Source organism: Microcebus murinus, chromosome 18 (assembly GCF_040939455.1).
Source record: "Microcebus murinus isolate Inina chromosome 18, M.murinus_Inina_mat1.0, whole genome shotgun sequence".
Classification (NCBI taxonomy): domain Eukaryota; kingdom Metazoa; phylum Chordata; class Mammalia; order Primates; family Cheirogaleidae; genus Microcebus; species Microcebus murinus.
The window spans coordinates 11922926-11947713 of NC_134121.1; the positions used below are offsets into that span (position 1 = coordinate 11922926).

The 24788-nt window shown below is 52.3% G+C and overlaps 3 protein-coding genes and 1 long non-coding RNA gene across 8 annotated transcripts; 3 read left to right on the forward strand and 1 right to left on the reverse strand.

Annotated features, from left to right (window-relative positions):
* Positions 1–535: 535 nt before the first annotated feature.
* On the forward strand, positions 536–13096 carry ALOX12 (arachidonate 12-lipoxygenase, 12S type). The gene is made up of 14 exons (XM_020280861.2): positions 536–725; positions 1250–1451; positions 2894–2975; positions 3079–3201; positions 3328–3431; positions 3650–3810; positions 4669–4812; positions 5617–5826; positions 8649–8735; positions 8965–9134; positions 9626–9747; positions 12103–12203; positions 12325–12495; positions 12618–13096. The coding sequence occupies exons 1-14, from the start codon at positions 591–593 to the stop codon at positions 12795–12797; spliced, it is 1992 nt and encodes a 663-aa protein (XP_020136450.1). The 5' UTR covers positions 536–590; the 3' UTR covers positions 12798–13096.
* Positions 10992–14549, reverse strand: LOC105878115 (uncharacterized). Its single transcript, XR_001157211.3, has 5 exons — positions 14285–14549; positions 12428–12508; positions 12152–12259; positions 11380–11420; positions 10992–11113 (listed from the first exon to the last, which is right to left on the reverse strand). It is a non-coding gene; the product is annotated as an uncharacterized LOC105878115 (long non-coding RNA).
* A 156-nt stretch (positions 14550–14705) lies between these two features.
* On the forward strand, positions 14706–16432 carry RNASEK (ribonuclease K). Its single transcript, XM_012777296.2, has 3 exons — positions 14706–14872; positions 15571–15647; positions 16051–16432. The coding sequence occupies exons 1-3, from the start codon at positions 14795–14797 to the stop codon at positions 16190–16192; spliced, it is 297 nt and encodes a 98-aa protein (XP_012632750.1). The 5' UTR covers positions 14706–14794; the 3' UTR covers positions 16193–16432.
* Positions 16433–16645: 213 nt separating this feature from the next.
* Positions 16646–19472, forward strand: BACC1 (BPTF associated chromatin complex component 1). 5 transcript variants are annotated; one of them, XM_012777263.3, is made up of 6 exons: positions 16646–16776; positions 16964–17058; positions 17677–17778; positions 18451–18641; positions 18853–18957; positions 19206–19472. In XM_012777263.3, exons 1-6 carry the CDS (start codon positions 16756–16758, stop codon positions 19268–19270), a joined length of 579 nt encoding a protein of 192 aa, XP_012632717.2. In that variant the 5' UTR covers positions 16646–16755; the 3' UTR covers positions 19271–19472. The 5 variants fall into 5 exon arrangements, with proteins under 5 accessions (XP_012632717.2, XP_075850219.1, XP_075850220.1 ...); XM_075994104.1 differs by having other exon boundaries at positions 19210–19472; XM_075994105.1 differs by lacking the exon at positions 18853–18957.
* Positions 19473–24788: the final 5316 nt, after the last annotated feature.

Consider the following 24788-nt stretch of genomic DNA (forward strand, 5'->3'; position numbering starts at 1 on the left):
CTGGGGAACCCATAGCCACTTACTGAAAAGACAGGGCTCCAAGGCGACAGCGATCAGGTACTGGGGGACTTAATTCGCTGGGTCTAGCGGAAGGCATCCCTGGTGGCCTAGCGCAGCCTCCCAGAAGCTGGCCTTCCCCAAGTCCCGGCCGGGAAAAGCGGAGGCTCTCCTCTCCATTTGAAAGATGGATTCACCCGCATTTTTCCTAGCTCCCCAAAAGACCTTGGAAAGTGTCCTCATCCTTTTTCGCTCCATCCCGGAGGCTCCTGTTCCCAGGCCTCCCCCAGAGGTCCAGAAAGTCCCGCCGCACCCACCCTCCCCGGCTCACCCTGGCCAGGGTCCCTTTATCTTCTGGCAGCTACACTCCGACCTAGAGGCACAGCCGGTCCCCGCAGCCGGCTCTACCGCTCTGCTCGCAGGTTTGGGCTAGTCTGGGGCGGGGACGTGGGAGCGTCCAAAAGTTGCGAGGAGGGAGGGGCCGAAGACCTATCCTTTAAAGGCCGGAACTGGCCCCGAGGCGCTGGCGGCCCTGGGCGATCCCAGGAGTCGCGCAGGACCCGGCTCCCCTCGCCCAGCCTGCCGGGGCCACCATGGGCCGCTACCGCATCCGCGTGGCCACCGGGGCCTGGCTCTTCTCGGGGTCGCACAACCGCGTGCAGCTGTGGCTGGTCGGGGCGCGCAGGGAGGCGGAGCTGGAGCTGCAGCTGCGGCCGGTGCGAGGAGAGGTCAGCGGGGGATCGGGAGGGGCGGGGGCCCTGGGCCGGACTCCAGAGGTGGACGAGGGGCAGGAGGCTGGGGGCGAGGCGACAACGCGCGCGGACCGGGACTTCATGGAGTTGAGACGTCCGGGGCGAAGAGAGGGTCGGGACTTTGCGTCCAGGGCTGGATTCAACCCACGTCTCCCTTCCCCGACCCTTCCCCTCCCGACGTCCAAGTCCTTCTCCAAATGACCCAGAGGTAAGTACATGACCAGTGGTCACACGAGAAGCTCCTCCAAGCAGGGGCGCGGTGAGGGCGCAGTCAGCGGGACCCACACAGGTGTGATGCTCAGTCGTCCACTCAAGTCACTGCGGCCACGCACTGGGTCCCTGTCCTCCCCTGACATCGGGCATCTGAGACCCACGGGCAGGTTCTGCGGGGGAGGGAACCAGGCCCTGGTAAACTGAGGCTCCACAAAGGAGCGGCTCCGCCCTCAAAACCGCCTCTCCCAGGTCCCCGCTACTAAGTCTGGCCGGTCCGGCCCCCACAGGAGGAGGAGTTTGATCTTGCGGTTCCCGAGGACTTGGGGACCCTGCAGTTCGTGAAGTTGCGCAAACACCACTCGCTGGTGGACGACGCGTGGTTCTGCGACCGCATCACGGTGCAGGGGCCGGGAGCCTGCGCGGAGGCGGCGTTCCCGTGCTACCGCTGGGTGCAGGGCGGGGGCGTCCTGAGCCTGCCCGAGGGCACCGGTGAGCGGCCCCGTCGGGGGAGGGGGCGCAGGGACCAGGGAGCTGCGGGGGGGCGGGGGGGGGCGGGGGGGGGCTGGCGGGGGGTGGGGAGGTTGGTTGGAGGGGACTTAGAGACAGGATGGGCACGTGGCAGGATAAATGTAGGGATCCCAGGGTGCATGACAGGAAGCGGGAAGTTATGATGAACTCCCAGAGTTTTACACAGAGTAAATGAGGTTGCGAGTGAGGCTGGAGACAGAGAATGAGAGATCTGGAAATCCCATCTTCCAAGAAGGTGAGGATAGGGCTGGGAGTTGCAGTGAGGAAGGAAAACTGAGAAGCAAAGTAAAAGCAGAAAGGAGATCTCTATGGGACTCAGGACAGGGGACCACATGGAATGGAAGAGGGGGCTGACTGGTGAACAGGAGGCAGGTGAGGGAAACAAACGACACGACGTTGGAGAGCAGCTGGGGATGACGGAGGACAGCAAATATCGAATGTTCTACCATGGGAAACAAGAGAGATGAATGAAACAACAAAAGAGGACAAGGGTTGTAAGAATGGAAATATGACTTTGACACAGGTGAGTTTAAATGCAGATAAAGCAGGAACAAGTGGCCAGGCGCAGTGGCCCACGCCTGTAATCCCAGCACTCTGAGAGGCCAAGGCCAGTGGATCGCTCAAGGTCAGGAGTTCAAAACCAGCCTGAGCAAGACCCCGTCTCTACTAAAAATAGAAATAAATTAATTAGCCAACTAAAAATATATAGAAAAAATTAGCCAGGCATGGTGGCACATGCCTGTAGTCCCAGCTACTCGGGAGGCTGAGGCAGAAGGATTGTTTGAGCCTGGATTGTGAGGTTGCTATGAGCTAAGCTGACACCATGGCACTCTAGCCTGGGTGACAGAGTGAGACTCTGACTCAAAAAAAAAAAAAAAAAAAAATCAGGAACAAGTTAATAAAGACAACTTAGTAGGCCCGAGAAAGGTGAAGTCAGGTTTAAAAAGCAAATGCAAAATCTTTTGAGGACAGGCAAAGGTGTGCCAGGTGATGCTTAAGAAATGTGAAATTAAAGCAATAAAGTAATAAGGTATGGGCATACAGGTGACTAAGATTTTATCACCTTAATTAAGGTGATTTTTTTTTCCAACCATAGATATTGATGAAATAAGGTCAGGTAGGGGAAGATGAGTTAAGGAACAAGAAAAGGTGGCAAGCAACCATGACATTTCTGTCTACAAGCAAAAGATGAGGGCTGAAGTAAGTGAAATCAGGAGTGCAAGGTTAGTGAAAATGGGATAAATGTGTCTGGGGATCAACCACACGAGGCACAGCCAGAGACGAAAGCAGCAGTGCATGCCTGAAAACAAGGAGCATGACTACAAAAAGGAAGAGGAGGACAGGCAGGGATGAGCCCAGGACCAGACACAGCGGTGTGGCCAATCATCTTAATGTCTCCCCAGCCCGCCTGGCAGGAGACAATGCCTTGGATGTGTTCCAGAAGCATCGAGAGAAGGAACTAAAGGAAAGACAACAGATCTACCGGTGACCACCCACCCTTAGGCCTCCCATTTCTCCCACCCCTTCCTAACCCTGCCCCCATCACTGACCTCAACATCCTCCCTGAAGGCTTGTCCCCAACTTCTAGCTGGGCCACCTGGAAGGAAGGGTTACCGCTGACCATCGCTGCAGACTGTGAGGATGACCTACCTCCAAATATGAGATTCCATGAGGAGAAGAGGCGGGACTTTGAATGGACACTGAAGGCAGGGTGAGAAAAAGCTGTGAGCTGGGACTCAGAGTGGAATGAGGGCCGGGAGATCCAAGAATGCTGGTATATGCTGAGGGGCTGAAGGATCAATCAGCTGATGAGTTCAAACCTCAATACCTGTCCTAGGGCCCTGGAGATGGTCCTCAAACGTGTTTACACCCTCCTGAGCTCCTGGAACCGCCTAGAAGACTTTGATCAGATCTTCTGGGGCCAGAAGAGTACCCTGGCTGGTCAGTGTTCCCCCAGGTCCCCATAACTCCTTAATAGCCCCTTTTGATGACCTGTCCACCAAACTCCACAGGCCCTCATAACTTCTTGCAATAAGAGAGCTTCTCATGTCTGGTCATCTTGGAGAGGCCTGAAGAATTAAAACACAGGGGCTGGGTACAGTGTGGGTCATTTGCCTGGATGGGGACCCCAGCTGTGGTAAACACCCCCTCCCCCACAGAGAAGGTTCACCAGCGCTGGCAGGACGATGAGCTTTTTGGCTACCAGTTCCTCAACGGTGCCAACCCCATGCTGTTGAGACGCTCCACCTCTCTGCCCTCCAGGCTGGTGCTGCCCTCGGGGACAGAGGAGCTTCGGGCCCAGCTGGAGAAAGAACTCCAGGTATCTCCCCCTGCCTGGCATTGTTCTCTCCTTAGTAGTGTGGTAAGAAGAACTCGTGAGGGAGAAAAACCAAAGCTGAGTCAGAGGAAGGGAGGCTGCAGTAATCCACTGTCCCTTGCTGCAAAGTCTTACGCGGGAAAAATCTAGAAATGATAAAATACATAGGGGAAAAACTATGAGGAGCTCCTAGCATGAAGGGGGGAAATAGGGTGGATCCCGAGGGCACAGACAGGGGCCAGAGATGTTAGCAGGAACAATGACATCCCCTGGCTGTCGGTGTTCTGGACTCCAGAATTCACAGGCAGGCATAAAAGTGAAGAATGTGCCATCAGGTGGGGACAATCAGGGAGGTTTTCTATAAAAGGGGAGCTGGGTTTGGAAGAGATGAACTGTACGTGAGCAGGGCGAGCCTACGTGGGATGGGTGTGTGTGCTGTATTTGGTGGCAGTGGTAGTTAGGAGAAGCTCTGGAACATTTGGCAGCAGAGGTGAGGGTTGAGCAGGGATGAAAGGGCATTTGCTGGGCTGAAGGGAGCCAGACCATTAGGGGATGACCAGGAAGGGGCCTAGCCATCTTGACAAAGGGTCAGTTTACGATGCCTACGGTGCAAACCGGATTCAGCAGGCCTGGTTCTAAACCCAGATCTGCTGCCACATATCCATGCATAGGACATCTACCCTCACTCAGCTGTTCCTTCACTTTAAAATGAGAGGCACTGGATCAGGTGTGCTAGTTCTGCCAATAGGACTCTGGTACTGATGTGAGACAATGGCCATAAGCTTAACTAAATGTCTTGTCCTTTGCCCTGGCCCTCTGGAGGTAGAATTCTACCCATGGGAACATTTTTCCTTTCCCCAGAACGGTTCCCTGTTTGAGGCTGACTTCATCCTGCTGGATGGAATCCCAGCCAACGTGATCCGAGGAGAGCAGCAGTACCTGGCTGCCCCCCTCGTCATGCTGAAGATGGAGCCCAGTGGGAAGCTGCTACCCTTGCTCATCCAGGTGAGGCGCCCTGGGCATCCCCTCCCAACACCGCGCTCCATCCACATCACCCTCTGGTCAGGGACCCAGCCTCATGACTCTTGGCTCCCAAACCCATTCTTCACTCAGTGAGACCTGTCCTCATGTCGCTGTGTTGCTTGTACCCTGGTCTCCCCTGACTCACCCAACTGGAAGTACTTGTTCAAGAGTCATAATGGCCTCTCGGAGTTCTCATCCTGTACACAGTGGTTCTCAAACTAGTGTGCATCAGAATCACCTGAAGTGCTTATTAAAACACTGGGTCCCACAACCAGACATTCTGATTCAGTATGTCTAGGGTGGGGACTGGGAATCTGCATTTCATATAAGGGCCAGAGTAATGCTGCCACTACTAGTTTCAGGACCATACTTCGAGAATCACTATTGAATCTCTCAGTGGCCTGTAACTCTGAACACCCACTATCTCTTGAATATCTGTTCTCTCACTATGCTTCACAGTCAGTTGCTGAGCACTGTTAATAATCTTACACATCTCCTTCACATTCCACCACCACCTGAGCTCTGACCCCCATCACGTTTCTTCAAACCACGGTTAGGACCTCCTCACTGGACCCCCTGCTTCCAACTCTCCTGCATGCAACCCAACCATCACAGCACTACAGCTAGTAAGAGGGAGGGTGCAAGGGGTCTCATTCCTCCTATTAGATTATAACCTCCTGGAAGCCAATAATCTTACTTAGTCATCTGTGTTTCCCCAAGAATGCTGACCACAATGTCCTGCGTTGAGTGGGAGTTCAATAAGTGACTAATTTCTTTTTCTCCCAGATTCAGCCTCCCAAGCCTAGCTCCCAAACCCCAACACTGTTCCTGCCCTCAGATCCCCCACTTGCCTGGCTCCTGGCAAAGTCCTGGGTCCGAAATTCAGATTTCCAGCTGCACCAGCTCCAGTATCATTTGCTGAACACTCATCTGGTGGCTGAGGTCATTGCCGTCGCCACCATGAGGTGCCTCCCAGGACTGCACCCTGTCTTCAAGGTAAAAGCTCTACCAAGTCCCATCTCTCTCAGACCCCCGACAGAAAAACAGCCCAATATCAGATGGTATCGCAGCAGCAAAAAAAAAACTTTATAGCAATTTGTGAGTGAAAAGGGGGAGAAAAGAAGACTGTATCAATATCTTGAGACTTTTAGTTGTTGACTCATCTAACCATTTCTCAGGACACATTATAAGGGAGCCCTCTGAAATTCTCAGAGATCTGACAATTGAGCAATGGGCTTGCAGTACAGCTGGGATATTGTTCGTAAAACAAAAGCTTTAGGCCTGCCTTATTAGATTTAGTATTTAGCCAGGAAAACAAATGGCTCCCATAAGAACAAACCAGAGAACAATATCTGGAACTAGAGTTTGAAATCACAAGAGACAGCCTACAAACAGTATACTATTGATGGAGAATGTTCTACCCCAACTGAGGAGTCAGCTAAGTAGGAACAGATCAAAAGGCAAGGAGAGGCTGGGTGCTGTGGCTCATTCCTGTAATCCTAGCACTCTGGGAGGCCAAGGCAGTGGATCGCTCAAGGTCAGGAGTTCGAAACCAGCCTGAGCAAGAGCAAGACCCAGTCTCTACTATAAATAGAAAGAAATTAATTGGCCAAGTAAAAATATATAGAAAAAATTAGCCGGGCATGGTGGTGCATGCCTGTAGTTCCAGCTACTCAGGAGGCTGAGGCAGGATTGCTTGAGCCCAGGAGTTTGAGGTTGCTGTGAGCTAGGCTGATGCCATTGGCACTCTAGCCTGGGCAACAGAGTGAGACTCTGGCTCAAAAAAAAAAAAAAAAAAAAGGCAAGGAGAACAGCACAGCAGGCTACTCATATCTGCCTGAGAGTGAGGTGGACAAAGAGTGAGGTGGACCAAGAGTGAGGTGGACCATGTACATTACATGGTGGTGCCAAGAATGAAAGGAAAAAAATAAAGACTTGGTGAGGGGAGGAAGAAGTAGCTTCAGTGTGCCTGGGTGCAAAACGGGAGAGAGAAAAGTCTGAACTTCTGCAACACCTGGAAGTGGGTGGGTGTTTTCTACTGACCAAGAAATATTGTAATTCTATAAAACATTGAGTTCAGTATCTATTACTAGGCAGAAGGCTGCAAAATAAAACTTGTGCTTGCTTAAATATGTTCTCAAGATCTTGATGACACTCTACATATAGGGAACATGGCCGAAGGGGCACAAAAATGATACAAGCTTATGAACCAGAGTAATTATCAGAAACAGTAAAGTTAGAAGAAGCCTGTTTAGGAGCAAAAATGAAGTATTCAGTTTTAGGTATATGGAGTTTGAAGTGTTGGCAAGGTACACAATTGAGTACTTGATAAGAAGAATAACTGAATTGTTTCAGCTGGGAGCCCCCATCCAGGCCTGACCAGTATAGCCGTGACCCTTTGGAATTACCCCTTTGGTAACACAGATAAGATGGAGACCAGTCTGATTAATAGAATCTTGGATTTTAGTTCTCTCATGATGCCTCCTGCATCCCCAACTTCTGCTCTGCTTGAATAGCTGAAGCCTCTTCACACTTACAACTCCTCTCACAAGTGCAGCCCCTCCCTGTCTCTACTCACCACAGCAGCCTCATCCCATCAAAGAGCTGAGTCGTTATCGGACACACAGGAGGGTTAAGCCTGCAAATGTCATAGTAGCTACCTCTGCGGGCTCTGGATTTGGACTTCTAGGGTCTGAATCCTGAATCCTGGCCTTGGTACTTACCAGATGTCATCATCTTTAAGTGAGGATAGCAGGATCTCCATCGTGGGGTTGTTAAAGGTTATGATATGTAATAGTGTGACACATGCTAAATGCTACAAAAAACATTATTTTTTGCATTTATTGTTATTAGGGGTTGTCCTCAGGCATCTTCCCTCCTCACGTGGACTTTGGGCTTTCTAAGACATGCAGCATCTTTCATGAATTTTTTTGGATTTGAGACTAATGTGAGCTGCTTTGAAATCTTAACACCAAAAGTATCACTTGGGTCGTTCCCTGTGTCCAACATCAACAATTCAGATACATACCCAAATTGCATGAAACCTGCATATTAACTATGTGGAATGTAAGACAAATAGTCTAAGATAAAAAGAAATGCATGGGAGGATCAGGTGGCCTTTTTCAATAGCTAAGGGAAAGCAGGAGGGGGGTCTGACAGTGCCTAATTAGGGCTGGGGGCAGATTTGACAACAGCCTCTCTGCTGCTTAAGCAGGTAGCTCAATATAGCTCCTCTAATTCCGACAGAAAGTACCCTCCCTAAAAAAACCCGACAGTGAAACTAAAGGATGGAGGTGCCGCTTTGATACTGAGAGGCTAGTTTAAGCTATGAGGATATGAATGATAGAGGAAATATAGAAGAAAATCAAAAGGAGCTGATTCTTAAGATACCTACACTTGAATTGGAAATAATAGAACCGTAATAGCCACTATTTGAGGACTTTTGTGTGTACTAAATACCCTTCACACATCACTCACATAAGCATCACCATAGCCCCTAAGATAAGAGATCCTATTATTGCCCCCTGTTGACAGATGAGGAGATTGCAGGTTAGAGGCCATTAACTTGGCCAAGTACCAAAGTGAGTGATGAAGTTAAGCTTGAAATCCTGGTCAGTGTGGCTCCAGGGACCAACTCACAGGGGAGCTGGAGAACATGAGAGGGAGTGACCAGAGAAGAAGGGGATCAGCCTGTCAAGGCAGCAGCAGGGCAGAAAGCATCAAGAGGAGAGAAGGCACCATGCTGGGTGTCTGGCCCTACAAGGAAAGGACCCAAGCATAGCCTCCATTAACCTCCCCTCCCATCTCCTCTACCCCAGCTCCTGATCCCCCATATCCGCTACACCATGGAAATTAATACGCGGGCACGGACCCAACTCATCTCAGATGGAGGAATATTTGATAAGGTGAGGAGGAAATGAGGTGTGGAGCCCCCTAATCTTCCAGCTCTCTATGATCTTCTGCCACCTTCAAGATCCCAAACCAACCAATGTGAATGTCCTGACCCTCAGACCCACGAGCCCTGTCCCTTTTTTAGCCATGATCTTAATCTCACCTCCAATCACCTTTTCTAGTAAGCTGTGGTCCTCCACACGTGCTTCTATCCCTCAAGACCTGTCAACTCTCTTGTCCCAGGCAGTGAGCACAGGTGGAGGGGGCCATGTGCAGCTGCTCCGTCGGGCAATGGCTCAGCTGACCTACTGCTCCCTCTGTCCTCCTGACGACCTGGCAGACCGCGGCCTGCTGGGCATCCCAAGTGCTCACTATGCCCATGATGCTTTGCGGCTCTGGGAGATCACTGCCCGGTGGGTGAGAGGGAGCTGAGAAACAGAGGGGTGTGAGGAGAAGGGCTCTGGCCTGAGGTCAGCATGGGGCAAAAGCACAGTGCAAATGAGGAGGTGCAGCCAGGAGGAGCCGACAGCTCAACCCTGGGGAGAGAGGAGGAAGGGTGAGGACAGAGTGGGCGGGCTCTGAGAGGGAAGAGACTGGTATGGGGCAGAGAACACAGGTGAGGAGAGCTGTGGCGGGGAGACTGGGGCTTTGGAAACTCAGGATGTTGCTAGGAAGCATGGCCAGCAACCCTGTGTAGGGAATTCCTAGAACTACTGACCCTCATCTCCTTCCATTAGACACTCGTGTGTTTAAAGCACAGAGGATGTCCCCAAAGGCAAGTGTTCTGAGGTTCCTCTCCAGACACTGTAGAAGCAGCAGGACAGATGCCACAGAGAGAGGAACAGAGGTAAGAGGCTGGGGCCTTCTACTCTCAGAGAGCTCAGCTCCCTTCTCCTCTGGGCAGGTACGTGGAGGGGATCATCCACCCCTTCTACCAAAAAGATGACGTCGTGAGGGGGGACCCTGAGCTGCAGGCCTGGTGTCGGGACATCACAGAGGTGGGGCTGTGCCAGGCCCAGGACCGAGGTAAGGTCCATCCCAGAGACAGGAGATCCTGGGAGACTCTGCCAGGGCCCCTTCCCAGCCCTGCCCCTCTCGGGCCAGGACCCCAACCCTTCATCACACACCCCTCCCTCCGCATGGGAAAGCATCTGAACCCCAATCACACCTCCTGAGACTCAGGACAATTCTAGACACCCAAGGATTGTCCTCCTCAGAGACCCTGGTCATCAACCCCTATGCCAAACCTAGTCACATATGCCCCTAACCTGACACATCATGGGGCCCAGCCAAGCCAGAACTACAGCCAGTGAGGGTTTCTGCCCAGTGTCTCCTTCTCTTCATAAGGATATAAATGGGAAGATGTTTCCCACTGAAGCCTATGATGACCCACCTTGTGTTCCCTCCCTCTCCTGCCTGCTACTGTCCAGCACATACAAAGGGTCTAGGACAGGGGTCCCCAAACTTTTTAAACAGGGGGCCAGTTCACTGTCCCTCAGACTGTTGGAGGGCCAGACTACAGTTTTAAAAAAACTATAAACAAATTTCTATGCACACTGCACATATCTTGTTTTGAAGTAAAAAAACAAACAGGCAAAAACACCCACATGTGGCCCACGGGCCGCAGTTTGAGGACGCCTGGTCTAGGCATACTGCATGCTTGCCACAGTACAAGGTCATTTTAGACGCAAACTCAATACTAACCATGCTTTGGCTCAAACCCAAACTCAGGCCCCTGATCCTTGGGGCTCAGGTTTCTTTTGCCAGTCCAGCCCCCTCCTGACCTCCCCCATCTCCCAGCCAGAATCTAGCCACTAACTTTTGTCACTCCTCACCCCCCACATTTTAACCTCTGGGGAAGAAACCACCTTTCTTGAGCCCTTCCTAGGCTCATCCTCCTCTAACAAAGGCCTACCTGGACTGTTCTGAATCGTTCTCCAGTCCCTCCCCCTCCCTCTTCAGACCAACACCTCTGCCTTTGTGGGATGATACAAACACTGACTGGGGACATTACAGCCAATCCTGGGAAAGCAGATTGGAAAAAGGAAACACCTGCACCCTGGAGGGAGCCTCTCCCTGGGGAATCTGTAGGTGCACCAGCCCCACCCTTCCAGGACCAAACGTTATACTTCTCAGTACTGTACTTTAGGCTCCACATGTCCCAAAAGACATGTCCCTTCTTTCTCTCCCTGGCCAGTATCTATGTTTTGAAACATAGATACTGTTAGTCAGTTTGGGTTGCTATAACAAAGTACCATAGAATGCATGGCTTATAAACAACAGAAATTTATTCCTCACAGTACTGGAGGCTGGAAGTCCAAGATCAGGGTGCCAGCAGGTCAGGGTTCTGGTGAAGGCTCTGTTCCAGGTTGCAGACAGCCAACTTCTTCTCCTTATCTCATCACATGGCAGAAAGAGAGCAGTCTAGCTCTCTGGCCTCTTCTCATAAAGGCACTAATCCCATCTATGAAGGCTCCACCCTCATGACCTACCTCCCAGAGGCTCCACCTCCTAATCCCAACACTTTGGGGATTAGATTTCAACACAAGAATTTTGGAGGGACATATATTCAGTTCATAACACAAATTAACTTTAACCTCCACTATGTGCCTCTCATTCTTCCCTCCCTCTTATTCTCCCTCAGTTCTCATAGCTTACCTTTGCTTTATTTTTCCAACAGACTTTTTAGAGAAAGTATGCTAAAATTAAAAAGAGCATGGAATTAGCAGTCAGGAACCCAAGTTCAAGGTTGGCCTCTGCCTTTTCACAACTATGCAATCCTGACAAGCATTTCAATATTTCTGGTCTTTGATTTTCTTAATCTATAAAATGGGAGTACTTATATTTGTTCCACTTAACAAATACAATTATTGGGACTCTGAGCCCCCAAATCCACTATAAAATGAGTGGCCTGAAATAATCCTTATGGGAAGCTCCTCTTTGCTGTGACATGGAAATCCATAACTTCTATATAACACAGAGATTTATAATTGCCTGTCTGAGAATAGGGGGCAGCATTCCTAAATTCTTAACCACTTTTTGAGGCAGAGGCTATTTGATCACTCGGAACTTTTCAGCCCCCAAGCCTTCCATAACAACTAAGTGTGAGCACTTATTGATACCAGCTGATCTTGATACATTACCTCATTTATAATGTAGGTATCATCTACATTTTACAGATGAAAAACAGGTTCAGAGAGGTTAATTAGCCTAAGTTAACCAAGCTGTAAGTGACTGAGCAGGATTGAAACCCATGTCTGATGCAAATATATCTAAATAAATGAACACTTATGAATTCTAAAATATGGACATCCAAGATATCAGCCTTTATTTCTCTCCTCATATGCTATAGCCTCTAAATCCTGTTCCTTTCCCACCCAGGTTTCCCTATCTCCTTCCAGTCCCAGGCTCAACTCTGCCATTTCCTTACCATGTGTGTCTTCGCATGCACTGCCCAGCATGGGGCCATCAACCAGGGCCAGGTATGGACAGCTGAAAGCCCAGGTTCCTGAAGGCAAGTGTCTGGACCCTGGCAGACCTGAGGGAGAGATGGGAATTCAAACCTTATGTACCAGGGTCCTAGGGTTGCAGTTTCTTCCCCAGCTGGACTGGTATGCCTGGGTCCCTAATGCCCCATGCACAATGCGGATGCCCCCACCCACCACCAAGGAAGATGTGACAATGGCCACAGTGATGGGGTCACTACCAGATGTCCGGCAGGCCTGTCTTCAAATGACCATCACATGGCACCTGGGTCGCCGCCAGCCAGACATGGTAAGAGGGGACTCTAGGGAAAGGGAAATAACAGTTGGAAAGAAAACATCAGAGTGAGGTGCTGGGCTTTAGGTGCTTCTGTCTTCAGACTAAAAATTGACTGATCCTTTGTTCTGTCTCAGGTACCTCTGGGGCATCACAAAGAAAAATATTTCTCAGGCCCCAAGGCCAAAGCTGTGCTAAAGCAATTCCAAACAGATCTGGAAAACCTGGAAAAGGAGATTAAAGCCCGGAATGAGCAAGTTGACCTGCCTTATGAATACCTGATGCCCAGCCGCATAGAGAACAGTATCACTATCTGAGCCCTAAGGTGCCCCCACCTGGAAGACTTCACATCAGCTTTAGCACTGACATTTCCATCTTGAATGTCATGCTTTCCTAAGTCTCTGCTGCTAAGGTTCTATTTCTTCCCCATCCATATCCCACTAGCCTAAAGGCAGTAAACTTTTTCTGCAAAGGTCAGATAATATTAATATTTTAGGCTTCATAGGCCACAGTCTCTGTCACAACTACTCACCTGTGGTAGCATGAAGGCAGCCACGGGCAACATGTAAACAAATGAGTACAACTGTGTTCCAATAAAGTTTTATCTATAGACACTGTGATATGAGCTTCACATGTCAAAAAATATTCTTTTACTTTATTCAACCATTTAAAAATGAAAAAGTGCCTTGTTTGAGGGACATGCACAGGCTACAGGCTGGATTTGGCCTTTTAGCCTGCACTAGCCTGAGGCCCTGACCCTACTTCCAAAACATCCAAGATCATGCATGAGTAGGGGAGGGAAATTTCAGCTAATTCTCTGTTCCCAGGAACTAAACTTCATGCTTGGTGGCCAAGTTAGAAATTCCTGACTCTGTTCCCTAGCAATTTTCCCTCCACCTCCTTCCTCCTATTCACACATGTACCCCAAAAGTACATGTGAATAAGAATGGTGTTTCTAGGGCAGAATAAAAACCTTTGCCCCAAAATAGCTTTCTTCTCCAGACAGTCGCAAACAAGAGATACAAAATTCATGTTTCAAGGCCACTTTCCCAGCCCCTTTAATACTCTGGGATTTCTATGTGTTTCCCAGGTTCCAATCTCTTTCACAACCCTTTAAGAACAATATGCATAAAATAAATGGAAAAAATACCACAAAGTTATTCTAGCCAATGACCTTGAGTCCTTGTTTGGTTCTGAGGTCTCAGGGTCAAAATGATTCCTCTCAATTATGCTGAGGTCACTGTTCTCACTAGAATGGGTACAACTTGCTCCGTGCAAAACTGTGTTCTTCAAACATCCCTATTTCCCCAAATAACTATTACAAATCTGCCTCTCACCAGTGAAGTATGAGAACTTTTTTGGGGAGGGGATGATCTATTCATATTTTTAAATTTTGTATTCAAAGGACTTATATAGTATCAGTTTCCTTGGTTTGCAGCAGGGAAGCAAAGTGACATTTTTGTGTACTTATTCCTTTCTTCAGTATATTTAACAGGACTACTCGCTTTCACAACTGGCTTATCGAGTCAGCTTTCCCTGGACTTTTCCTAATTTCATATTGTTCCTGGATTTGGCATCTAGAATTATACAGTATTCCAAGTGTGATGATAAAATGTTACTTAAGCATTGCCAAAGCCAAGAACCCTCGCTAGTTTTAAAACGTTCTAGTCACAACAGCATGCTTGGCCTCGGGAAGGAGCGCCTACCTCCTTTTTTACTGTGTAAGAACATCTGTTTTAAAAGGGAGAAGTAGAGAACAGATAGAAGCGCGCTCTCTACGTATAAACCTTTATGTCTCACTTACCATTACCCCATCACAGGATACCACCCGAGACTAAGTATCTGACGGAGGAATCAGATGGTTCCAATCCTCTGATCCTAAGAGCCCCATCGTCCAAGTTATCAAGCGCTCCGCCAGGGTTACAGACTTTTCCTCCAGGCCCCGTTACAGCGAATTCCTCGTCACGTGACTCGCCAAGCTTGGTCACGTGATATACCAGCTCCTTCCATTTCAATCGGGAGTCGGGGGAACACCAGGAAACTGGAGTCCTTTTCCAATACTCACGCCCCAGCTACATAGGTCAGTAAGGGCTTTCAAACAGCTGCTTTAGTTCCAGATACCGTCTTCTCCCGCAGAAGTCCCGAGAGGACTCCGAGGTGCCTGGCGTTCCCCGCCGCCGTCCCCTCCACCCCCAAGCATGATGGTTGGGGCCGGAGGCCACTCCCTCTCCGCGGCCCTCCCGGCGCATCCAGGGCTTCCTCTCACCGCCTTTCCTCCGGCTCACCCCTAGAGGATCCCCGATCTCCCTTCTCCATGGCGTCGCTCCTGTGCTGTGGGCCGAAGCTGGCCGCCTGCGGCATAGTGCTCAGCGCCTGGGGAGTGATCATGTTGGTGAGGGGCCCCTCCGGCGAGAACCCGAGAGGGCCTGAGGGGCTCCGGGGTTGGAAGGCTAGGAAACTCCGGGCCTTAGAAGGCAGCAGGCAGGATGGAGCTGGTTGGTCTGCTGGCCGCTGGAGAACAAGACAGAACTGAGATTGAAAAATGGGAACTGGAGCGGGGTGGGGGAGTGAAGTCTGGGACGGGAGGAGCCGGGGTTGGTAAGTGTGGAAACCCCTCAAGGTAAGAAAAAGAAGAGCTGGGTTTCTGAGAGACAGATGCTTGAGTTGAATGGAAGATATGGGGGGAAGGGGAGTGCTTGTAACCGAAATGGACGGCTGGGCCTCGTTTGTCCAGGTCTTTATCCTACCCCCACTTCAAGAAGAAATACTATGAAGAAATGCCGGTTCTTCCTCATCTCTTCCGCGCTGTCCCGTGATAATGACGCCTCTGGGGAGGAGGATAACTTGGGTTCCTGGGAAAGACGGGTTGCTCACTATTCTGACATTGCTCGAGCCATTCTCAATGTCACCACCTCAATCCCTATTCCAGGTGGCCGAGTACGAATCCAGCAACAACCACCCCTAGTCCTACCTTCTTCTGGTTAATCCCAGGCCCAGGTGTTGTGGCAACATTAGAAATGGGAGGGGTTTAGGGCGTGACCAGGAGGTCAGGTGCCTGAGTTCAACAACCTTGCCATTCCCATTTTTCAGATAATGCTCGGAATATTTTTCAACGTCCATTCCGCTGTGTTAATAGAGGATGTTCCCTTCACGGAGAAAGATTTTGAGTAAGTAGTCAGGTGGGGGAAGTGGGGCTGGGCGCAGACTTGTGTCCGGGAGGCTGGGTGTTTGGGGCACCGAGGTTAGGGAACTGACACGGGAGAACTGCTTTCTTCAGAATGTAGTTAGTAGCAGTCTTGGGAACCAGACTCCCAGGAACCAGTCTTGGGAACTCATCAGCCATCCTAAACCCACCACTTTAGGTGTGGCCTCTTTGGGTATTTTACTTCTCTGTACCTCAGTCCACCTCTGCAAAACAGATATTATATAACTCATCACATAGGGTGGTCAAAAAGATTGAATAATACACGTAAAAACGATTAGATTGGTGTGTCTGGCACATGGTCAGTGCTCACAAAGCTTTGGCTGCTATTAATGTTTGACGCTTCTCTGTCTAATCCCCATCTCCAGGAATGGCCCCCAGAACATATACAACCTTTACGAGCAAGTCAGCTACAACTGTTTCATCGCCGCCGGACTTTACCTCCTCCTTGGAGGCTTCTCTTTCTGCCAAGTTCGGCTCAATAAGCGCAAGGAATACATGGTGCGCTAGAGCGTGGTCCCGTTTCCCCTCTCCAGAGCCTTCCTCTATTTAAAGACTCCTTACACCCCCTCACCTGGGTCGCGTCCCACCCATCCTAGCCCCCTCTGAGGGACTGGGTTTCCCTGGCGAGAAACTGAATCCCTTGTTCCCCCTCGGGCCCCAGTGGAGGTGGCTGGGACTGGCCATTGACTGTCTCTCCAGCTCCCTCGCTTTGTCTTGTACCACAATAAAGAAAATCTGCTCTTGTAAGCCTTGTCTGTGCTTGGGTGAGGGGGCGAGCACTGGGCTGTGGCTGGAGGGCGGCCTCAACTGGAGTCCAAACCCCTAGACGGAAGTGCAGTGAAGCCAGCCGGAAGTGAGGCGGCGGCTTCCACCGCTCCTTCCCTTGGAGCGCCTAGGCGGTCTACGACCGCGATCGATGAGACGGGGAGCGGCCGAGTATGAGCCAATCAGCTGCGGGGAGGGAGGGACTTCCTGCGTGGGGGCCGGAGCTTCAGTCGTCCAGCTCTCCGTGGTCCCGGCTCGCGTGGTGGCGGCGGCGGCGGCGTCTCCGTGAGGAGGCGCGCGGGGCCATGACGTCAGCGTCCACAAAGGTTCGTCCTCCCTCGCGGACAGCGCTCCCTGGCGGCCACGGGAGGGCGGGTCCCCCCCACTTGGCTCTGGGCTCTTCCGCCCCGGGCGGGGGGCGGGCGGGAGCCGAGCCTGGGGTGGGGCTAGGGGCTCCGGGCGGGACGGCGCGGGGGTGTGCGCCTGCCCCCCGTAACGCTGCCCCGCCCCCAGGTCGGAGAGATCTTCTCCGCGGCAGGCGCCGCCTTCACCAAGCTCGGGGAGCTGACGATGCAGCTGCATCCTGTGGCCGACTCTTCCCCTGCTGGGTACGTGAGCCCGGACGGGGACGTGGACACTGAGAGCGAAAGCATGGACTCGGTCACAGACATGGACCCTCTCTAAGACAGGGGCACTTGTTAGTTTCTCTTTGTGCCTGGCACAGCGCAGAGGAGGTGTTAATAAATGATTGTTAAATGAAGGGATGAATGACAGATAAAAATACAGACTGAGGCCCATAACCCGGACTCATGGTTCACAGTTGTACTCCGCTGCGAACCAGCAAACCACAAACCACCACCACCACCACTCACCCCAGCTCATATGGAACTCCCGCGGGCTCTGTGCAGTGTTGAGGGGTTGTTTGTCAGGCCCCTACTTGTTGAATCGTGTGCTGTTTACAGCATCAACTTCACGTTGATGGAGGAAAGGGATGTTCTAAAATAGAGGATGTTTTGATTTCATGTGGTTGGGGATCCTCAGGGTTCCCGCAGGGCCTTAAGAGCGTTTTTTGTTTTTTTTTAAGGAGGACCTCTTTATGCATCCATGGAAGGGGCCCCCGAGATTGGGAGGAGGAGGCTGGTAGGCTGTGGAATGCATAGCCTGTGGGCTGGCTCCACACCTCTCCTCCTCCCATTTTTGCTATCCCCCCTCTCCCCTTCTGACAGTGCGAAGTGGACGGAGACGGAGATAGAGATGCTGAGGGCTGCTGTGAAGCGATTTGGGGACGATCTTAATCACATCAGCTGTGTCATCAAGGAACGGACAGTGTGAGGGAGGGTGGCTGGCAGAGAAAGGGGGGTGGGTCGCTTTCTTCCTCCTTACCCAGTTCCGTCTTCCTCAGAACTCTTTTCCAACTTATCTTCCCTACTTTGTTACTAGTTTTGTTAGAATCCCCTTGAGGACTGAAAGAATAGAATTGTCACAACCGATCAGAAGTTCCTAAAATGCTGATGTAATCAGGACCTTACAAGAATTTGATTTTTGGTTGCCTGAGATAACTCAATTATTATATTTGATAATGGGAGTTTCTTGATTATTTATATAGATCTTTTGAGACCTTACTGCAGTATTCCCGGGGATACTGTGATTCTGAACTAGTTGATCAGGATCCACTAATCAGTCCCAATCTACCTGTAAATCACCAAGCCTTACCTGGTGGCCTGCAACATCCATATATCTTTCTGAGAAGAGAATTAGAGGACAGGCCTTTCCTACTATTCAGTTCAGGGGACTCCACTCTTCACACTCCATCCACCCTGAGTGACTGCAGAGCTTCAGAAAAATGAGAACCCTACCAATGGGTTGGGGCCCTGACCTGGATTCATAGGAAGGGGCTCCCAGAATTCCTTCAGAGTGGCCCATTACCCCTTCCCATCCCCTCCCTTCTTCCCTCAGTCTCTCTGATGACTAATTCCTAACCTGCTTTCTCTTCTCTTCAGGGCTCAGATAAAGGCCACTGTGAAACGCAAGGTATATGAAGACTCTGGCATCCCCCTTCCAGCTGAGTCACCCAAGAAAGGGCCCAAGAAGGTGGCATCTGGTGTCTTGTCACCTCCTCCAGCTGCCCCTCCACCCAGCAGCTCCAGTGTCCCTGAGGCCGGGGGTCCCCCCGTAAAGAAACAGAAGGCTGGTGAGGGCTGTGGAGTTGCTACCTAAGGCTTAAGGTCCCATCTGAGGTTCAGTGAGAGAATTGGGCCTGGGTGAAATAAAGACAAATCTCTCTTCCTGTCCCTGTGGAGGTCCCCAGAGAGGGGCAGAGGGGTGGGGGAGATGAAGCTTTGGGAAGCCGGGGGTGGGGGCAGTCAGGGGAACCTAGAACCTAGCTTATGCCCTCCTCCCAGATGTGACACTCAGTGCTCTGAACGACTCTGACGCCAACAGTGACCTGGTGGATATTGAAGGGCTGGGAGAAACTCCTCCAGCCAAGAAACTCAACTTCGACCAGGGTAGGAGTCCTCCTCCTCCTACACCAGCCAAAGGGGTTAGGGAGGAAGTGCTCACCTTAATGGTAAGGGAGGATCTCAGCAGGAGTCCCTCCCCTCCCCTATGCAGAGGCTTTGGAAGAGAGGGTGCTCTCAGACACAGTGCAGGGGATTGGGTCAGTAAGTAGCAGGGTGCTTTGAGGAGGTGGGTGTTGTCTTGGAAGCATGCTTGGGGCTCCCTCCATCTCGGCCCATTTTACTTCCTGTTCCAGACAGCCTGACCCTGGATTCTGGCCTTCTCATGACCTCCGCTGATCCTCCTCTACTCTCCCGCTGAGCCTGCCACCTCTGACCTCTTTCACTGTTCACCCTGGACCTGTGGATTGCCTGGGACTCTGAGCAAGGCCTGCACAAGAGAGGGCCAAAAAGCTGCTGGGGCTGTCCACTTTGCTGTTCCTGTATAAGCGTCTGCCCCCAACCCCTTTGTCCTCCATCTGATGGACATTTTTATACAGAAAACAATAAAGATTTCCCTCTCAGCTTGGTGCTGTCTGCTAAACATTATTAAGAGAGAGCTGTTCTCTGTTCTCTCCTCAGCCCTGAGTAGCTCTCGCCACCCTGCCTGGAGCAGCACAGCCAATATTGGCAGATTGGCTTCCCAGTGCCAATATTTCTGTGCTGCTAGAGCCAGGGAAGCTGGGTGTGGGCAACAAAGACTCCACTTTGCTCTCTGGTGGCAGAACTTACTCCCAAGGTCTCTGGCCGACAGTATTCCTGAGACTGCCCTGGGGATTTTAGAGGGGCTGTTTCCAGTGCTTTCACACCCCATCCCCTTCTTCCCCACTCAAAGAAGTTTGTCACAAGGCCCCAGGTGTTTTTTGTTTTGCTTCTCCAGGATGGCCTCCCAGGGCCAAGCCTCAGCGGTGCCTCCCCCACCCTCGCTCTAACACCACAGTGTGGTTTGGACGTGGCCACAGTGCCGTACAAACCACAGTGTGCTGCTGGGGCGGGAGCAGGACTGGGCTGGGTTGAGAGGAAGACAGCACAAGACGGTGGTGGGAAGATCCCACCACCACCACCAAGAGCAGGGAGATAGAGAAGGCTTACAAGGCAAACATGGCCCCAAATCAGTTGGGGAAAACCAGGAACCAGGGACAGGAACCTCAGTCCTGGAGCAGCAACTGGAAGGGGATGAGCTCACGGTGTAGTAAGATTGGACCATCTTCCCTCTGTAGGAACTCAGCTCAGGAGGTCCCTAGGGTGGGGTCAGGCAGAAGAAATAGGGAGTGACTGTAGGGGACCAACAAACTGCCTCCCGACTCAGCAAGGGCAGAGACCCAAGGCTTCCTGTGTCCGTTCCTCCCCTCCCTGGGTCAGAACCCAAGAGAAAAGCAAGAAGAGACAGAGGGCCAAGGACAGCAGGGTTGGGAGTTGGCAGTCCAGAGGTGGTGAGGCCGGAACACGGTTGGGAGAGGGGGGCCGGAAGTCGCCCTGGGCCCTGGGCCTGCCACAAGATGGAGGCCAAAGGCAGGAAATGGAGGCCAGGGAGAAAGGGGAGCAGCAGGGCCCAGGAAGAGGGCCATCTGGACCTGGGGGCCAGTACTCAACCCCCAGTGCCGTTCCCACTGCCCACGGGCCCTCAGGACCCAAGCCCCACCCTCACAACAACCTCCATCAGCCCATCACCAGGCCCAGGCAGGCGGGCCCACCCCAGAGAGCCACGTTTAAGCTGAGACAAATATGCCTCTCCCCACCCCCCACCCTAGGCCTTCACTCAGCCTTTTTCTCCTGTCCAGGACTTGATATTTAAATAGCACCCCCCAGAAAGCAAAATCCAAGGGCCAAAATCCCTTCTGCAAATCAAAATAACACCCTCTAACACCCAAAAGTTATCCTCCTATATCCCATCCCACCTTTTACCGCTCCCCCTTCCGACACACCCCCCAAAACTCTTAGCAATCAAAATGATCTAAGGTGGTGTATATAAGCAGTCATTTTAGGCCCCCAAGGATGCCAGACCCCCTCCTCCGAGACCCCTATCTGTCCTACATCAAACCCTGCCAAGGCCTCCTGCTCCTCACTTCACCCTCCTTAGCCCCCAGAACAGCTGCCCCCAGCTCCCACCCTCGGCAGAGCCTTTGTGGGGGTGAAAGAGAAATCAAACACACTCCTAACGGCTGGGGATGTTGAGGGCTCTCTGGTCTCAGCCTTTGGTTTCCATCTGGGGGCTGTAGTTTAGGGGTATAAGAGAAAGCCTCTCCAATCATCCCCCCAATTCCAAGACTGACAAAGCCCAACCCCACCCCAGCAAGCACCTCCAAACCTCCCCCCAACCGCCACGTCTCTCCTGAAAACAGGGGACACTTTCCTCCCCACTTACCTCAGCTACTCTCCCCTGAGATCCTGGTCCCCTATTTTGAAAGGAGCAAAATTTGGGGTGCATCCCTCACATTTGGGGTGCAGGAGAAAGGAGCTGCCCCAGTCGCATCGCTGGCCTCCTTCCTCTCGGCTGGCTCAGGGACTGGGGAGTGCCCTGGGGAGGAGGGACCCCCACAAGAGGGCTCAGGAGGGGGTTCCTCCACTCCCAGTCAGAATTGGGGACACCCCCCCAAAACCCGTCCCAGCCCATCCGTCTCCAACTCGGCGGGAGAGGCAGCTGCAATGCCCCAGTCAGATTCCCCCAACACTACATTCCTCACCCCATCTAGAGGGGTCCCAGGGTCCCCAAAAAATCCCCAAAAAATCTAGGGTGTTGGGAGGACGGTCCTGGACTAGCTCCCCAAATTTGGGGTCCTCAGATACCCCCGTTTTTTCAGGAAAATTCCGTCTTTTGCCTGCCTCCCGCCAGCCCTGCTCTGTCCCGATGCCAATTTTGGAAGTCACTCCCTCCTTCCTCCTCCCCGTCTCTGCAGGCCCCCCCGCTCGGGGGCTAGGGTCCAGGACACCTGGCTTCCAGACGGGGGGGGCACTCCTCAAAGGGCTAGGGGCCAGGAGGTCAAGCTCATTGCCCCTGTCTTAAGGAAGCAGGAAAGCCCGATCCTCCCTTCCCCTCCCCCCCGGCTGGTCTCGGTGGTGGTTTAGGAAAGCCTGGAGGATTGGAATCTGCCATTGCTGTTGCACAGGCAGTTTTTTTTCCTTGGGTTGGGGGGGTGGGCGGTGGGAGGGAGAGAGGGGAGGAGAGCCGAAGAGAGCAGGGACCCAGGCGCGAAGAGCTGGCCTGGCTTACCCTCTAGCCCCTGCTGCCGTTGGGAACCCCTCCCCCCTCATCTCACCCACACTCCCAGTCCTCTGCTTTCTGTTTGAGGCTCTTGTCCTAGAAAATCAGGGTACAGGGATCACCTCCTTGTACCTCACTGCCACCCCTCCTTGCCACAGTTCTAGCATCACTACCCTGGTCAGGGGTGTCCACTTTGCCAAGAGACACCCCATTTTCCTCTGCCTTCCCCCAAACTGCTGTGTGCTCCTTTAAGAAATTGGGGTTCAGAGTCTGAAACTGCCTTTTCTCCCTCAGATCTATCTAGGCCACATAGTAATAAGAGGAGATACCACCCCTTCCAGGCTTCTCCCTTTAAGTCCTGGACTTATTTGGGGGTTCAATAAAGAAAAATCTCTAAAATCTGGGGTGAGAGGGAGCTATAAGCCAAAGACATCCCAAACCAGAATTGTGCTCTAAAGTAAGTGAAGTCCCAAATCAGTCTCACCTTATGCTCCATCCCTCGGCTTCACCAAAAGTACCCAAAAAGTGACAAAACACCCCCAAAATAAGGACACCCCAAAATTTTAGTCCCCTACCCCGGGGGCCTTCACCTTGTTTCTCACCCTAGAAAAAGCTTCTTGGCTAGCCATGCATACACAGGAATATCCCCCCATCAAAGTGAGCTTCCACAAGATTCAAATATAAAACTTTGCTTCCACCTCCTGGGACCCCCCCCAATCACAGAAAGCCGTTAAGCTTGCTCACAGCTTCCTACTATGTTCCATCTCAAACTAATTTTAAAACTCCAAACTGAATTTCATGTCCCCCCAAATCTAATCTGAGCCTTAAAATGTATATAGTACCCCCAAACAGGCTGTGCCCCAAAACCAGCATGAGCACTTTGGCTCTCCTGATAGTCCATGATGACAGAGATGAGCACAATCTCCAAATTGTGGGCATCAGAACCTCTAGAATCAATGTAGCTTCAAAATCAGCCTTGTGCCTCACCAAAGGCCCTCAAGGCTGAATGCAGCCCCCAGTGCTCCTAACAATCGAATGAACTCACACCCCATAATAAATGGGCACCTGGCAACTGACCAGCTAACACGCCATCCTGATACCGAAGGGAAACCCTAGTCTAGTTCCTACCTCCAAAATGGGCAGAGACCAAAGTAACTCTCACATCTCAAAGCCCCTTCACCACCGTGAATGCTGAGTCGTCTCCCAGTCTCTCAGCTGCTCTTGCATGCACTCAAATGAAGACAGGCAGGGGAGGGCTCAGACCTGCATATCCAGCTCCAGGGACAACGGTCAGTCATTCCTGGGCCACTGTACACTCTCCTGGGCCCAAACCCCAGGAACTCCTGCTTCGCAGCTGGAGTCAGCTCCAGCCCCCTTCTCCAGATGAGACTTGCCTCCCCCCAAAGTCTCCCCAAACAAAATATGGGGGTGTGACCCACGCATATCTCTCAGATGGGGGACTTAAAATTAGGGTTGTCAGGCCTCTCCTGACCCCTCCTCCCTATTTTCCTTGCTGTTTACTCCATCCAGTTTTCATGTTCATGTTCAATAAAAATTCACTTTCAAAGACATCTGGATAGTAGTTTCTACCTTGATTAGAAAAGAAAGCCCTGTGCTCCCAGGCTCAGGCCCCGCTTCTTGTCCCACCCACTCCCCTCGCTCCCAAAGCCTGTGGACGTCTCGCCTCAGGTAGGGGCCCCGCCTGAGGGGAATGTCCCCTCGGTCCCCTCTGCCCAACCCTAGTTCCCTCTTAGGAGACAGAGGTGCAAAATAAACCGGCACAAAAGGGAGGAGGCCGAAGGTTTCAGCAGCCCAGACCGAACCGATCCTGCGCGGGGGTCTGAGGGCACCCCCAGCAGGGTGGAGGCGGCGGGCGAGGCGAGGCTAGCGCTCGCCCGCCCCCTCGTGGAGGCAGCCGCGCATTGCCGAGCCTTGCCTGCTTGCCGCGCTGGACCCCGGCGCCCCGCCAGCCTCCAAGCGTAGCCGACGGGCGGGTGCCCAGTGAGCTGGGATTGGGGGAGAGCGAGCGGGCTCGGGGCGGGAGTCCGTCTTTCTGGATCCCTAAAAGGATTCAAAAGAGAGTCAGGAGCGAGAGGCCGGACGCCTAGGTCTCCTTCGCGTCTCTCGCCTCCCCCACCTCGGGGCTTTCCCCACCTCCTCGAGGGGAAGCAGCTGGCGTAGCCGTCCGGTCGCAGGACAATGGAAGGAAACGAACTAGAAATCATATCCGCCCTCTCCCTACCCTGCCCGGCCATAGCACACACCCCCCACCCCCGTTTTGTAGGCCCCGCTGGAGGAGCCTGTCACCACACCGCATGCTCCGGCCGTCTGAGATCCCACGGGAGCCCACCACGCCCCCCCAAACCTGGTGCCTCCTGGGGCTCCCCTTCTCTCCCTTAACACAGTGCATTAGGTCGGGGAGTTTGGACATCTTCACTTTCTCCTGCGACAGGCTCCGGGCACCCGCTTCCAAAAGCGAGCACGCCGATGTTCGCTGGCCCAGGCCCTCCGACGACTCAGGCTGCCCGTATTTCCAACCTTGACGTCCCTGACCTCCCCCCAACTCCACGGCCCCCGTCCCTGTTTCCACTTCCAGTGGCCCGAGACCCCGCGCGTCACGACCACCCCGCGTTCCTGA

Excerpts from the sequence above, each read along its gene's own strand:
- ALOX12 (XM_020280861.2), top strand. The coding sequence starts at position 591 with ATGGGCCGCTACCGCATCCGCGTGGCCACCGGGGCCTGGCTCTTCTCG. Across the intron at positions 9,135-9,625 it reads CTCTGGGAGATCACTGCCCG|GTACGTGGAGGGGATCATCC; the intron begins GTGGGTGAGAGG and ends TCCTCTGGGCAG. Across the intron at positions 12,496-12,617 it reads GTCGCCGCCAGCCAGACATG|GTACCTCTGGGGCATCACAA; the intron begins GTAAGAGGGGAC and ends GTTCTGTCTCAG.
- RNASEK (XM_012777296.2), top strand. The coding sequence starts at position 14,795 with ATGGCGTCGCTCCTGTGCTGTGGGCCGAAGCTGGCCGCCTGCGGCATA. Across the intron at positions 14,873-15,570 it reads CCTGGGGAGTGATCATGTTG|ATAATGCTCGGAATATTTTT; the intron begins GTGAGGGGCCCC and ends CCCATTTTTCAG. Across the intron at positions 15,648-16,050 it reads TTCACGGAGAAAGATTTTGA|GAATGGCCCCCAGAACATAT; the intron begins GTAAGTAGTCAG and ends CCCCATCTCCAG.
- BACC1 (XM_012777263.3), top strand. The coding sequence starts at position 16,756 with ATGACGTCAGCGTCCACAAAG. Across the intron at positions 16,777-16,963 it reads TGACGTCAGCGTCCACAAAG|GTCGGAGAGATCTTCTCCGC; the intron begins GTTCGTCCTCCC and ends CCCCGCCCCCAG. Across the intron at positions 17,059-17,676 it reads GCCGACTCTTCCCCTGCTGG|TGCGAAGTGGACGGAGACGG; the intron begins GTACGTGAGCCC and ends CCCTTCTGACAG.